The sequence below is a fragment of the Hypanus sabinus genome, chromosome 10 (assembly GCF_030144855.1).
Source record: "Hypanus sabinus isolate sHypSab1 chromosome 10, sHypSab1.hap1, whole genome shotgun sequence".
NCBI lineage: Eukaryota > Metazoa > Chordata > Chondrichthyes > Myliobatiformes > Dasyatidae > Hypanus > Hypanus sabinus.
Window position 1 is genome coordinate 135,105,657 of NC_082715.1, and position 13,912 is coordinate 135,119,568.

Below are 13,912 nucleotides of genomic sequence, written 5' to 3' on the forward strand. Positions count from 1 at the left end.
ACGGATCATTCGGGAGGCGGAGGCAGAGATAGATTGGAGTTATCAGGAGGTAGTCACACCAAAAAACCAAGAAGTAGGCAGATGGGTGACGGTCCAGAGAGGCAGGGGGAGCAGGCAGAGAGAGCAGAGCACCCCTGCGGCCATTCCCATTAACAATAAGTATACCGTACTGGATACTGTTGATGGGGATGACCTACCAGGAATGAGTTGTAGTGGTCCTGCCTCTGGCACAGAGGTTGAACCCTCAACTAGAAAGGGGAGGAGGGAAGAGAAGAGAGCGATAGTTTTAGGGGACTCTATAGTTAGGGGGGCAGATAGGAGATTTTGTGGGGCAGATCGGGAGTCTCGGATGGAATGATGCCTCCCTGGTGCCAGGGTCCGGGACATCTCAGATCGGGTGCAGGCTATTCTTGAGAGTGAGGGCATGAACCCAGATGTAGTGGTCCATGTAGGGACCAATGATGTAGGTAAGGTGAGTGAGGGGGTCCTGCTTAGAGAGTTCAGGGAGTTAGGAGTGAAGCTGAAAGGCAGGACCTCCAGGGTTACAATCTCGGGATTGCTACCTGTGCCACGTGCGAGTGAGGCGAAGAATAGAATGATTATGCACATTAATACGAGGCTGAGAGCATGGTGCAGGAAGGAAGGGTTCAGGTTTTTGGATAATTGGTCTTTGTTCCAGGGACATTGGGATCTGTTTCGAAGGGATGGTCTACATCTGAACCGGAGGGGTACTAACATTCTTGCAGGAGTATTTGCCAGTGCTGCTCGGGGGGGGGGGGGTTTAAACTAGATGTGCAGGGGGCAGGGATCCAGATCCAGAGGGTTGGTCAGAAGGTGCATGGGGTTAAATGTGTACAAGGTTTGGGTGATCTTGAGAAGGTCATCAAAATTCAGGGTGCAATTTGCCCGATGGAAGTTCAAGGAGCTGGGTTAGGTACAGTAGACAGTGTTTTAAGCAAAGAGAGGAGGAATGGGCTAAGAATTCTATACTTGAATGCGTGTAGTGTCAGAAATAAGACAGATGAGCTTGAAGCTCAGATGAAAATGGGGAGCTACGATATTGTTGGGATAACGGAGACATGGCTGCAAGGGGATCAGGCCTGGGAATTGAGTGTACCAGGGTATACGTGCTATCGTAGAGACAGAAATATGGGAAGAGGGGGTGGGGTGGCCCTGTTGGTGAGGAATGAGATTCAGTCCTTAGCAAGAGGTGACTTGGGAACAGGGGAAGTAGAGTCTGTGTGGATTGAGCTGAGGAACAGTAAGGATAAAAAGACCCTTATGGGTGTTGTGTACAGGCCCCCAAACAGTAGCGTGGATATTGGGTACAAGTTGATTAGGGAGTTAACATTGGCATGTGCTAAAGGTAATGCAGTCGTTATGGGAGATTTCAACATGCAGGTGGACTGGGAGAATCAGGTAGGTGCTGGACCCCAGGATAGGGAGTTTGTGGAGTGTCTAAGGGATGTATTTTTGGAACAGCTTGTGCTTGAGCCAACCAGGAACGAGGCTATTTTGGACTTGGTGATGTGTAATGCACAGGAATTGATAAGTGATCTTGAAGTAAAGGAGCCATTAGGAAGTAGTGATCATAACATGATAAGTTTTTATCTACAATTTGAGAGGGATAGGGGCAGATCAGAGGTGTCAATGTTGCAATTAAATAAAGGAGACTACGGAGCCATGAGGGAAGAGCTGGCCAAAGTTAAATGGGCGGATGCCCTGGCAGGAAAGACAGTGGATCAGCATTGGCAGATATTCTTGGGCATAATACAAAAGATGCAAAAGCAGTTCATTCCAATGAGAAGGAAGGATTCAAAGAGGGGAAAGGGGCCACAGTGGTTGACAAAGGAAGTCAGAGATTGAATAGCATTAAAGAAAAAGAAGAATGACAGGGCTAAGATGAGTGGGAATACAGATGATTGGGAAAGTTTTAAGGAACAGCAGATCTTAACTAAAAAAGCAATACGGAGAGAAAAAATCAGGTATGAGCTCAGTCTAGCCAGGAATATAAAAGGGGATAGCAAAAGCTTTTTTAGCTATGTGAAGAGAAAGAAGATAGTTAAGAACAATGTTGGCCCCTTGAAGAATGAATTGGGAGAAATTGTTATGGGAAACAGGGAAATGGCAACAGAATTTAATGCGTACTTTAGATCTGTCTTCACCAGGGAGGACACAAGCAATCTCCCAGATGTATGGATGGGCCAGGGTCATAAGATATCAGAGGAATTGAGACAGATTGACATTAGGAAAGAAACTGTGATGAGTAGACTGGTAGGACTGAAGGCTAATAAATCCCCAGGTCCAGATGGTCTGCATCCGAGGGTTCTAAAAGAGGTGGCCAAGGAAATTGCGGATGCATTGGTAATCATTTTCCAATGTTCCTTAGATTCAGGATCAGTTCCTGAAGATTGGAGAGTGGCTAATGTTATCCCACTTTTCAAGAAGGGAGGGAAGGAGAAAACGGAGAACTATCGCCCTGTTAGCCTAACGTCAGTCGTGGGGAAGATGCTTGAGTCCATTATTAAGGACGAAATAGTGGCACATCTTGATGGCAGAAATAGGATTAGGCCGAGCCAGCATGGATTTACCAAGGGCAAATCATGCTTGACTAATCTGTTGGAGTTTTTTGAGGGTGTAACAAGGATGTTAGACGAGGGTAAGCCAGTGGATGTTGTGTACCTAGATTTTCAGAAGGCATTCGATAAGGTGCCACATAGGAGATTGGTGAGTAAAATCAGAGCTCATGGCATTGGGGGCAGGGTTTCAACATGGATAGAAAACTGGTTGGCAGATAGAAAGCAAAGGGTAGCAGTGAATGGGTGTTTCTCGGACTGGCTGGAGGTGACTAGTGGGGTACCACAGGACTCTGTATTGGGACCACAGCTCTTTACGATTTATGTCAACGATTTAGATGAGGGCATTGAAAACTATATCAGCAAGTTTGCTGACAATACTAAACTGGGTGGCAGTGTGACATGCGAAGAGGACGTTAGGAGAATACAGGGAGACTTGGATAGGCTGGGTGAGTGGGCAGATACTTGGCAGATGTCATTCAATGTGAATAAATGTGAAGTTATCCACTTTGGAAGCTGGAACAAGAGGGCAGAGTATTGTCTGAACGGTGTCGAGTTAGGTAAGGGAGAAATGCAAAGAGACCTAGGAGTCCTAGTTCACCAGTCAATGAAGGTGAATGAGCAAGTGCAACAGGCAGTGAAGAGGGCAAATGGAATGTTGGCCTTTGTTACAAGGGGAATTGAATACAAGAGCAAGGATGTTCTTTTGCATTTGTACAGGGCCCTGGTGAGACCACACCTGGAATATTGTGTACAGTTTTGGTCTCCAGGTTTAAGGAAGGACATTCTGGCAATTGAGGAAGTGCAGCATAGATTCACTAGGTTGATTCCTGGGATGGCAGGGCTGTCTTACGCAGAGAGATTGGAGAGATTGGGCTTGTACACGCTGGAATTGAGGAGATTGAGAGGGGATCTGATTGAAACGTTTAAGATAATTAAAGGATTTGATAGGATTGAGGCAGGAAATATGTTCCAGATGTTGGGAGAGTCCAGTACCAGAGGGCATGGATTGAGAATAAGAGGTCAGTTATTTAAAACAGTTGAGGAAGAGCTTCTTCTCCCAGAGAGTTGTGGAGGTGTGGAATGCACTACCTCGGAAGACGGTGGAGGCCAATTCTCTGGATGCTTTCAAGAAGGAGCTGGATAGATATCTGATGGATAGGGGAATCAAGGGATATGGGGACAAGGCAGGGACTGGGTATTGATAGTGAATGATCAGCCATGATCTCAGAATGGCGGTGCAGACTCGAGGGGCCGAATGGTCTACTTCTGCACCTATTTTCTATTGTCTAATACCCCTACCCACTGAATCAAATATTTCCACAATCAGTGCCACATACATATCATTCACATCCACAACTCTATATCTTACCCCATTCCTTATAAAACTAGCAACACCACTCTTTATTCTATCACACCTAATTACAATATAATCCTGCAAAGAAAAACTTAAATGTGGCAACAAACAGGTTTCTTGAATACATACAAGATCATATAGATTTGATAAATCAGAAACAAACTTTTTTAACTCTTGTCCATTAGAAATCAGGCTTCTCGCATTCCTTTGCAATATTCTTATGTGCATTATGTATATTCACAAGGAGACTGAAGTACAGATACCCCACCCATTAGAGCTTTATTTGCAGCTTCCCACATAACACCTGTCACACCCAGATACTTTTCAGCAGCTTTCACCATGGTTTTAATTTTCTCAGTATGACTTGATGTTTGAGCAGTACAATTCACCACATCCATTATGAACATCACAAACTTCATTTTATCAAAAAAAGTATCTTTAGTAAGAGAACTATGATGCAGTCATATAGCCTCCAACTTCACATTCTGTTCTCTGACTGGTAATACTTTATCAACGTTTGGTTTAACTCTTTGCAAGGCCTCTGCACAAGACACACCTAACTGTACCTAAACCTACTGAACTTCAGCTGCCTCCTTAAGCACTTCACATCCTCCATAAGCTGCACCATGTTCTCTTCCACAATTACAATTCAACTTTATGCCTTCACAATCTTCATACTTCTGTTCCACACCACACTTAACTACATCTTAGTTTCCCATGACATACTGCTGCAACATGCACAGACCTCTGATATTTGTAAAATCTAAGTGAAGGTGGAATATAAGCTCATACATTACAAGTAACATATACCCCAAACTTTTATCATGGAACTTCACCTCAAAAATACAGCAATAGAGATAAACCATCCATCCTTTCCGCATTTCTGACAACTTGCAATCTCTTTACACCCTTAACCTTTCCTCCCAATAAATGAGATTTAACCTCTTGTGTCGAAATCTCCACCACAACACCCATTATGACATCCCCAATACCTCTGTTTTCATTGGGTAACATAGATACTATCCTTTCTCCAAGTAAAGTTTTCAAAAGTAATGCCTTCTCACACTGTTTCTTACCTTACAAATGATTAACACTTTACCCCCTCTTAAAGTACGAACATAATCTATATTCCACGATGGCCAATTCTAACTCTGTAGATTACTTAATGGGATTGATAGAAGGCAGTTCCGTATCGATCTTAAACAATACCTTGAAGGATTCTTTTCTTCCCCCACCCCCCATATCCTGCCCCTCCTCTCCATCACTTGAAATCATTCCAACGTTATACTTCTTTTCCCGTTTTCCATATCTAGATTCAACTTTATTCCAACCTCCTCCTGCCAACCTGCACTCACCCGAACCCTCCATTTGCGGATCCTTTTCCAGACTCTTCCCCCCCCCCCATCTGAACCTACAATACTTTCCAACATCCCCACACCATTCACAGTCAGCACCACCAACCACCACTCCTCCGAGTTAAAAAATCCACGGGATTTCTCAAAAGAGCCCAACGAGCCGATACAGGCAATAAACTAATGGTCAGGTGTTCCTTAAGCACTCAATTCTGAGCACAAAACATGATTATCAATTAACGGGAACATCCTAAGCCCTTAAAGAGGCTGCGCCAGCTATCAATACTCTGGAGAGTTAGAGTATTGAATTCTCGGAAGCTGGCATGATTAGGAGTGTCTCGTAGCAATGGCATTATTGAAGCCATGATAGAAATATGGTGAGGGAGGGACAGAACTAGAAACTCACAGTTTCAAGGTATAGATGAAACATATGTGACAGAGTTAGAGATGAGAGAAGAGAGGCAGTTATGTTTTGGATCAGGGTGAACTCAGTTTATAAATAGGATATTCCTGAAGGATGGTCTGCTGAGACTATAGGTGTCACTTTAAGGACTCTATCTTGTTATTTCATGCTTGTTATTTATTGCTATTTATTTATAATTCCACAGTTTGTTGTTCATTGATGCTGTTTACAGTGACTATTCTATAGATTTCCTAAGTATCCCTGCAGGAAAAAAAATCTCAAGATTGAATGTGGTGACGTGTATGTATTCTGATAATAAATTTTACTCTAAACTTTAATAGAGGCATTTTGAACTTTCTTCCCACTTCCAAAGATGTATGAGTCAGTGTTAGAAGTTGTGAGCATGCTATGTTAGTGCTCGAAGTGGTGCGACATTTGTGGGCTACCACAGCATATCTCTGACGCACATAACCATTTAAATGTATGGTTTAATGTTTTGACATATACCTGACAAATAATGAGAGCTAATCTTTAATAAGTGAGAGACATGTCCCTCAAAGATCAGTGTGGTCATCCACATGCGGAGGCTCAGGGGATGGAAGAGATTTTAAATGAATACTTCTTGTTTGTATTTACTCTGGTGAATATGATGAAAGCTAATGATTTAAGGGAATGATTCATCAACTCCTTGTGCATATTGGCATTACAAACTTTAAGCCACATGAAGGAGAATACATCACCAATGTCTCATAATGTTGATCCTTGGATACTGTGGAGAAGCAAGGAAAGTGTTTGTATGTGTCCTAAAAGAAATATTTATATAATCTTCTGGCCAGATAAATGGAGGGTTGATAATGGTGTGTCTTAAAACTGTAAGACCACAAGACCAGGAGCAGAATTGGGCCACTGTGCTCATTGAGTCTGCTCTGCCATTTCATTATGGCTGATTCATTGCTCCCTCAACTCCATTCTCCTGCCTTCTCCGCATAACCTTCCATGGCCTCTCTTATAAGGAATCTATCAACTTCCACTTTAAATATACCCAATTACCTGGTCTCGACAGCTGCCTGTGGCAACCAATTCCACAGATTCATTACTCTCGGAATAAAGAAATTCCTCCTGCTCCTCCTCTTTCTAAAGGGATGTCCCTTTATTCTGGAGCTGTGCCCTCTGGTCTTAGACTCCCCCACTGAAGAAAACATACTCGCCACATCAAATTTTTCTGGGCTTTTCACCATTCAATAGATTTCAAGGAGACTCCCCGTCATTCTTCAGAATTCCAGTGAGTACAGGTGCAGAGCCACCAAACATTTTTCATACGATAAACCTTTCAATCCTGAAACCATTCTCGTAAATACCATTGGTGATTCCACACTTGGAATACTGCACACAGTCGTAGTCTCCCAGCTACAGAAAAGATGTCATTAAGTTGGAAAGGGTGCAGAAAAGATTCGTACCAGGACTGGAGAGCTCGAGTTATAAAGGAAAGCTGGATTGTGTTCCTACCAAAGGGAAAAAACGACTGGAATCGCTTTGAATTTTTGTGTGTCATAAATCAAGCTTACAAAAATTAGTTTAAAGAAAACTGCCAATATTTACAAAAAGATATCTGCCATGACACAATAAATCACTGCATACTATTTGTCCAGTGTGAACTCATCGTAGCTCGATCTCTGAGAGCGAAGAACCCTGTCAACTATGCACAAACTTAAATTAAGACTACACATAATTTAGTCCAGATGCATGTCATAATGTAGTTACAATCATATTACAAATTAAAGAGAAGTATCTACGTTACATACAGCACACAAACAATATATACGCACTTGCACATCCGGTCACTAAAGAAAAAGAATATTCCTGTGTGTGTGGCGGGGAAGTACAATAAAACCAATACCTCATGAGAAGGGCAACAGAACTACAACAATACTTGTGTGTGTGTGCGCGCGCGCAAAGTGCGTTTACCAAGTGTTCTCCGTCTCTATCAGATTGTTTTCCTGAGAAGGTAGGACGATCACATATAATATTATTAAGTGTGTAAATAAGGCAGATGGTCAGTTTTTTTTCTCTCAGGGTAGGGGATGCCTGTTGATATTTCAGTGAGTTGCTCCAGCATTTTGTGTTTTTCGCTCCCAACAGCGCAGCCATTCACAATTCGCCGTCTCCGACCCAGCGATCAACTGCGCAGGCGTCGGGGGAGGAGCGAGGGAAAAAAATCCCCGAAATTGCGCATGCGCTCAACGGACAAATGACTCTGGCGAATTGGACGTAGGTCGAATCAAGGCTGCAGTTTGGGGATCCATCAGTACTGGCGTCGGTACCGCGGCTAACGGAAAACTTCTGTGAGTTCCGGTAACATGGTGACCCCGCTAGTTCGGGACAATCTCGGTCCTTTCCCTCTGTCAGCCCCACCTCCCTATTAGGACTCCACTGCAATTTCTGCGGATCAGTAATGGCGGCGGCGGCGGCGCCATTTCTACTGCGCATGCGCATTACTGGAAGCGTGCCGGATAGATGGGTGTCTTATTCGTGGCGATTTCTGGGTAAAGAGGCAGTCATGGCTGAAATTTTACTGCTTTCCTCACCAGTCCGTAGATTGTGTTTGGAAGCACAAGTGGATGGAATATGAGTGGATGGGTCTCCCAAACACGCCGACCTCCAGATACCAAATTCCAAGGTTTAGGTACTCGGAACAAAAATATCGTTCATTTTTTATAATAGAATATAGAAGTGTTCTGCTCAGGAACAGGCCATTCTGCCCACATTATCGTGCCAAACCAGCTGGAAAGCAAATCAAAGTTACCTAAATCCCTCCTACATACACCATGTCTAAATCCCTCCGTCCTCCTTGTTGTTTCGATGTGTGCATCCAAACTTCTCTTAAAAGCCTCTAATGTATTTGTGTCTACTACCATACTGGGCAGTACATTCCAGGCATCCATGACTGTGAGTAAAAAAAACTTACCCCTACCACACCCACTCCACCTTAACCTGTCCACTCTCACTGTCAATGCATGCCCTCTGCTATTTGACATTTCAACCCTGGGAAACACATACCCTCTGTCCAGTCTATCTCTGCCTCTCATAATCTTATAAACATGTATCAAATCTCCCCTCCAGCGCTCCAGAGAAACCAACCCAAGTTTATTCAGCCTCTTGTGATAGCACATGCTTTCTGAACCAGCCAGCGTCCTGGTGAGCTAATTCTCCACCTCCAAAGCCTCAACATTCTCCTAAGTTTGGGTGACCAGAATTGTACTCCAGATGTGGCCAAACTAAAGTTTTATAAAGTTGCAACATAAAAGCAAGCATACCATAAACCCTCTTAACCACTTTGTCAACCTGTGAAGCCACTTTCAAGAACCTATGAACTTGGATTCCAAGATCTCTCTGCTCAGCAACACAATTAAGGGTCCTGCCCTGAACAGTGTATTGTATCCTTATATTTGCCTATCGAGCTGCAATCCCTGACATTTATCTGGGTGAATCTCTCCATCTGCCATTTCTCAGCCCATATCTGCGACTGATCTACATTGTACTCTGTTCTTTGCCAGTCTTTTCCACTATCCACAACTCCATTAATCATGCTGTCATCTGCAAATTTTCCAATCCACTCATCTATCTTTTCATCCAGGTCATTCATATACATTACGAACAGCAGAGATCCCAGCACTGATCCCTGTGAAACACCACTAATTACAGACCTCCAGCTGGAATAAGTCACTTCAACAATTACCCTCTGTCTTCTATGTGCAAACCTGTTCTGAATCTAAACAGCCAACTTGTATAAATCCCATGCATTTTAATCTTCAGGATTAGCCTCCCATAAGGGACTTTGTCAAAGACCATACTGAAATTCATGTAGACAACATCCACTGCCCCACTACACTCATTAATCTCTCTCATCACCTTGTCAAAAAACTCATTCAAGCTGGTAAGCCATGGCTTGCCCTGCACAAAGCCATTCTGACTCTCCCTAATTAGGCCATGGGTTTCCAAATGCTTATATATTTTATCCTTCAGAAATTTCTACAGCTATTTCCCTACGACTGACGTGAGACTCACTGGTCTATACTTCCCAGGATTTTCCCTTGTTCCCTTTTTAAGTAGAGGGACAACATTAGTGACATTCCAGTCTCCAGGACCTCGTCTGTTACAAGAGAGGACACAACACTACTGACCAAGGGCCACCTTTGGTAACCTAGGGTAAATCCCAGCAGGCCCTCAGGATTAATCCATCTCAATACCCCTTAGGAGGCCCAAAACTTCCTCTTCCTTGACCTCCGAGAACAGGTTGAAGATGGGCAGAAATGGCACATTCTGATGCAGAAAGGAAAACAGAGAATTTGATGGTCAGTCCAGATGACTGATCTCTGCCCAGTTGGAAGAGGAGGAGGAGTTCCTTCAACGTGGGTTGAATTTCACTTGTTACAGTGTGATGTCAGAGCTCTCCATAGTGACTAAAATTATCACATCAAAAATGCTGTCCATCACTCATCGATGTATTTTATAAATCTTACAGGGTTAGAAATGGCGAAGAATTCGAGCACCTCAGGTTTGCTGTCTCTGCATATTTTAAAGAGTGACCAGATATTTCCTCTGTGACACCAATATATTTATTGTGATCCTTGGAGATGAAGAATTTTCTCATTCCAGCTGAGAATGTGCTTTGTGACTGAGATGAAGATTTCTGTTGTGACTCAGTGAAATCCACTGGAACGGATGTGCTGAGAACACTCGGTCTTCAACTTCTTTAATTGTACAAGGGAGTCACTACGTCATACATCTGACTTAGTGAATTGCTAGAGAGTTGACAGTAGGGAGATATCATTCTCATTCTGTTACGTGGAAGGGATTCACTCAGTTATCTGACCAACTGTCTCACTGTTCATTTCACCTTAGAGAAAGGCTGTTCACCTCAGAATTTGGGAAGGAATCCATTCAGTCATCTGACCTACTGACACACTAATCAGTTCATACTGGGAAGATGCTGTTTACTTGCTCAGACTGTGGGAAGGGATTTCCACGGTCATGTCAACTGAAGCTACATCAACGAGATCACACTGATAAGAAACAGTTCACCTGCTCAGACTGTGGGAAGGGATTTGATTCATCATCTCAGCTGCAGAGACATCGGTCAGTTCACACTGGGAAGAAACCATTCACCTGCACGGACTGTGGAAAAGGATTCACTCTCTCATCCAACTTATCTAGACATCTGAAAACTCACACTGAGGAAAATCTGTTCAGCTGCTCAGACTGTGGAAAACGATTCACTCGGTCATCTGACCTTCTCAAACACCAGCCAGTTCACACTGGGAAGTGGTCGTACACCTGCTCAAACTGTGGGAAAGGATTCAGTGAGTTATCTGACCTTCGCAGACACCAGTCACTTCACACTGGGATGTGGCCATTTACCTGCTCAAATTGTGGGAAAGGATTCAGTCGGTTATCTGATCTGAAAGGACATACGCGAGTTCACACTGGGGAGAGGCCATTCACCTGCTCAGACTGTGGGAAGCAATTCATTTGGTCATCTCACTTGTACAGACACCAGCGACTTCACTCTGGAGAGAGGCCATTCACCTGTTCCGTGTGTGGGAAAGGGTTTGCTCGATCATCCCACCTACAAAGACATGAGTCAACTCACAGTGTGAAGAAACCGTTCACCTGCTCAGACTGTGGAAAGGGATTTTGTCAGTCAACAGACCTACTGATACACCAGTCAGTTCACAGGGGGGAGTATTTGTTCACCTGCTCAGATTGTGGGAAAGGATTCACTCTGTTATACAACCTACAGGTACACCAGCGAACTCACACTGGGGAGAAACCGTTCATCTGCTCAGAGTGTGGGAAGCGATTTGCTCAGATATCCAACCTGCAGACACACCTGCGAGTGCACACTGGTGAGAGGCCGTTCTCCTGCTCTGAATGTGGGAAGCGATTCAGTCGGACATCCGAACTTACGAAACACTACCGAGTTCACAGTGAGGACATAATTTAAGGATGCCTTATGCTGGATATTTAATCATCAAAGTTGCTGAATCCAGAGACAAATTTAAAAGAGACTGTTGGTATTGAACTCACTAATTATTGCTGCTGCTTATCACACCCAGTTCTACACCCTGGCCACTGGACATGAGAGGAGTTTCTTCTGCTGATGTTCACCTTTAATCCTTTAATGGAAGTGGAAATTAATATTCTGGATCTGTGATTAATAAATCAGTTGTATTATATCATTTGCCTTGGGTTCATGCTGAATTTACAACTCACCCCATGTACAGTAGGGAATCATCTTAGTCCAGTTAGACCCTTCCAGTGTTTCTGTTCCATGATAATCCTTTTAAATCCATCTTGCTGTTCACCTCTCACTCTTCCTTTGGTGATGGGTTCCAGACAGTTTCCACTGTGGGTGAAGAAGTTTCCCATGAATTTCCTGCATGACTTTCTGCAGACTGAAGAAGAAGAAGACAAACTGACTGCAGTTATGTTTCTCTCTCAGATCTCTTGCCTGAGGAAGAATATCCTTGTTGGCCAGAAGGGACTACTGTCTACAAATCATTGGATTTGAATGAATGGAGGTCAGTGGAAGTAGACAAAAAGAACAACAGTCTACAAATCAGTGGATTCAGATGAATCAGGACAGAAGTAGCAGACAATCCAAATGTCTTTGTTTTCCCCCATTTTGTGAACTCTGATCTGATACTTGCTTGGGGATAATCTAATCAGAGCAATTGAATGAGGAGTTTCAAGTGCTGACTTGCTGAACCTGTATTTGTTCTCAGAGGAGTAGCTATTTATTATGCAAAGTTCCAGACCTACCAAAGAAGCAATCTGTAATCACGTGTCTGAGTCACCTTGTTTAACTGGTTTGGACTAGTCAGAGTTGAAAGGCACAAATACAGAAAGATGGGAGGGGCAGAAACCATGGAACAACATTGGTTGTAGTGCTGGACTAGAACAAGTAAGAAGGTGACTTTGAGCCAATAGAATGGAAATCCACTAATTCAACTGATGAGGGAAACTAAGAGTCTGGAGCTTCAAGATTCAAATAAACCAAGGTCTATTTTAGTTTGCTTTCATCACTTTAAAATGAAAGATCAAATTATGAGAGGGCAAGGAAAGTGAGAATTTTCAGATTCAAGATGAGGATTACCCGAAGGAGGTAATGGAACAAAGATCAAAATTTGCTTTGGGAATGAAACAGGCATATGATTTTTTAAAAAACTGTACCTGTTCTTGCGTTACCCAACCTGAATTAAAGTTTTTCCCCCAATTCTTCTGCTCGTACATTTTTTGATCATGAAGATGCACTATACCCACTGTAATTGACGATTGAACTGTGTGGAAGACTGCTTGGTTATCTGACATCTCATTGGTATTTCGGAAAGAAGATTTATGAAGATCACTTGGACATTTCATTGAGAGACTATTAAAAAGAAGATAAAGGTTCTTGTTCATTATTGCATATCATTGGTATTTCGGAAAGAAGATACATGGTTCAAATATGTTCAAATGGTTATTCGGACATTTGTCCGAGGAAAATAAGATAAAGGGACTTGTTCCTTTGACCTATTAATTGGTTTGATGTTTTTTTTTGTTTGTTTCTTAATGAATTGGTAGTTTTTCTTATTAATGGATTTTTATATATATATACACACACACACACATATAGCTGGGGAGGGTTCAATTACTTACATAATATTACTAGTTGGTATTTTTGAAAATTTATTTGGGTTAAATATGCTATTAATCTTTTTTTCCTACTCTTTTTTTGAAGAACTGTGCTGATTTGTTATTAAAAACTATGCTTAGGTTTTTCTAGGTGACATGTTTTAGATCTTAAAAATTGCTTTTTTTTTCTTTTTTGGTTTAATTTCAATATATCAGTATGTTTTTAGATAATAGAATGTCATACCATCATATAACAGAATTTAAAGCTTTTTTAGGGATTTAATGTTAAATTTAAGATGGTGTTGGATTTTCTTTTTCAGCCATAACATAGTTATCTTTAATTTATTGTTTTGGTCCTGTCGGGTTCTTTCTTCATTTAAGAAAGGCTAAATATGAACATGGGATAGTTTATAGATGTTGGAAATGTAAACATTTTCCTTCATTGAGATTTTGCTTTTCCTCTTACAAGGTCAGTGAGTTTTGTTTCTTTTAACTAGAGGGAGCGATTTAAAAATCTTTCTGAATTTTCTGTTTTTTTTTCACAGTACAT

At 42.4% G+C, this 13,912-nt stretch overlaps 1 protein-coding gene across 5 annotated transcripts; it reads left to right on the forward strand.

Moving 5' to 3' along the window:
* The first annotated feature begins 7,519 nt into the window (after positions 1–7,519).
* LOC132401152 (gastrula zinc finger protein XlCGF57.1-like) lies at positions 7,520–13,267 on the forward strand. Of its 5 annotated transcripts, none has more exons than XM_059983052.1 (2): positions 7,520–8,030; positions 10,591–13,267. In XM_059983052.1, the coding sequence occupies exon 2, from the start codon at positions 10,676–10,678 to the stop codon at positions 11,690–11,692; it is 1,017 nt and encodes a 338-aa protein (XP_059839035.1). In that variant the 5' UTR covers positions 7,520–8,030; positions 10,591–10,675; the 3' UTR covers positions 11,693–13,267. The 5 variants fall into 5 exon arrangements, with proteins under 5 accessions (XP_059839035.1, XP_059839032.1, XP_059839034.1 ...); XM_059983049.1 differs by having other exon boundaries at positions 7,521–8,371; positions 10,211–13,267; XM_059983051.1 differs by having other exon boundaries at positions 7,521–8,231; positions 10,211–13,267.
* The last annotated feature ends 645 nt before the right edge of the window (positions 13,268–13,912 follow it).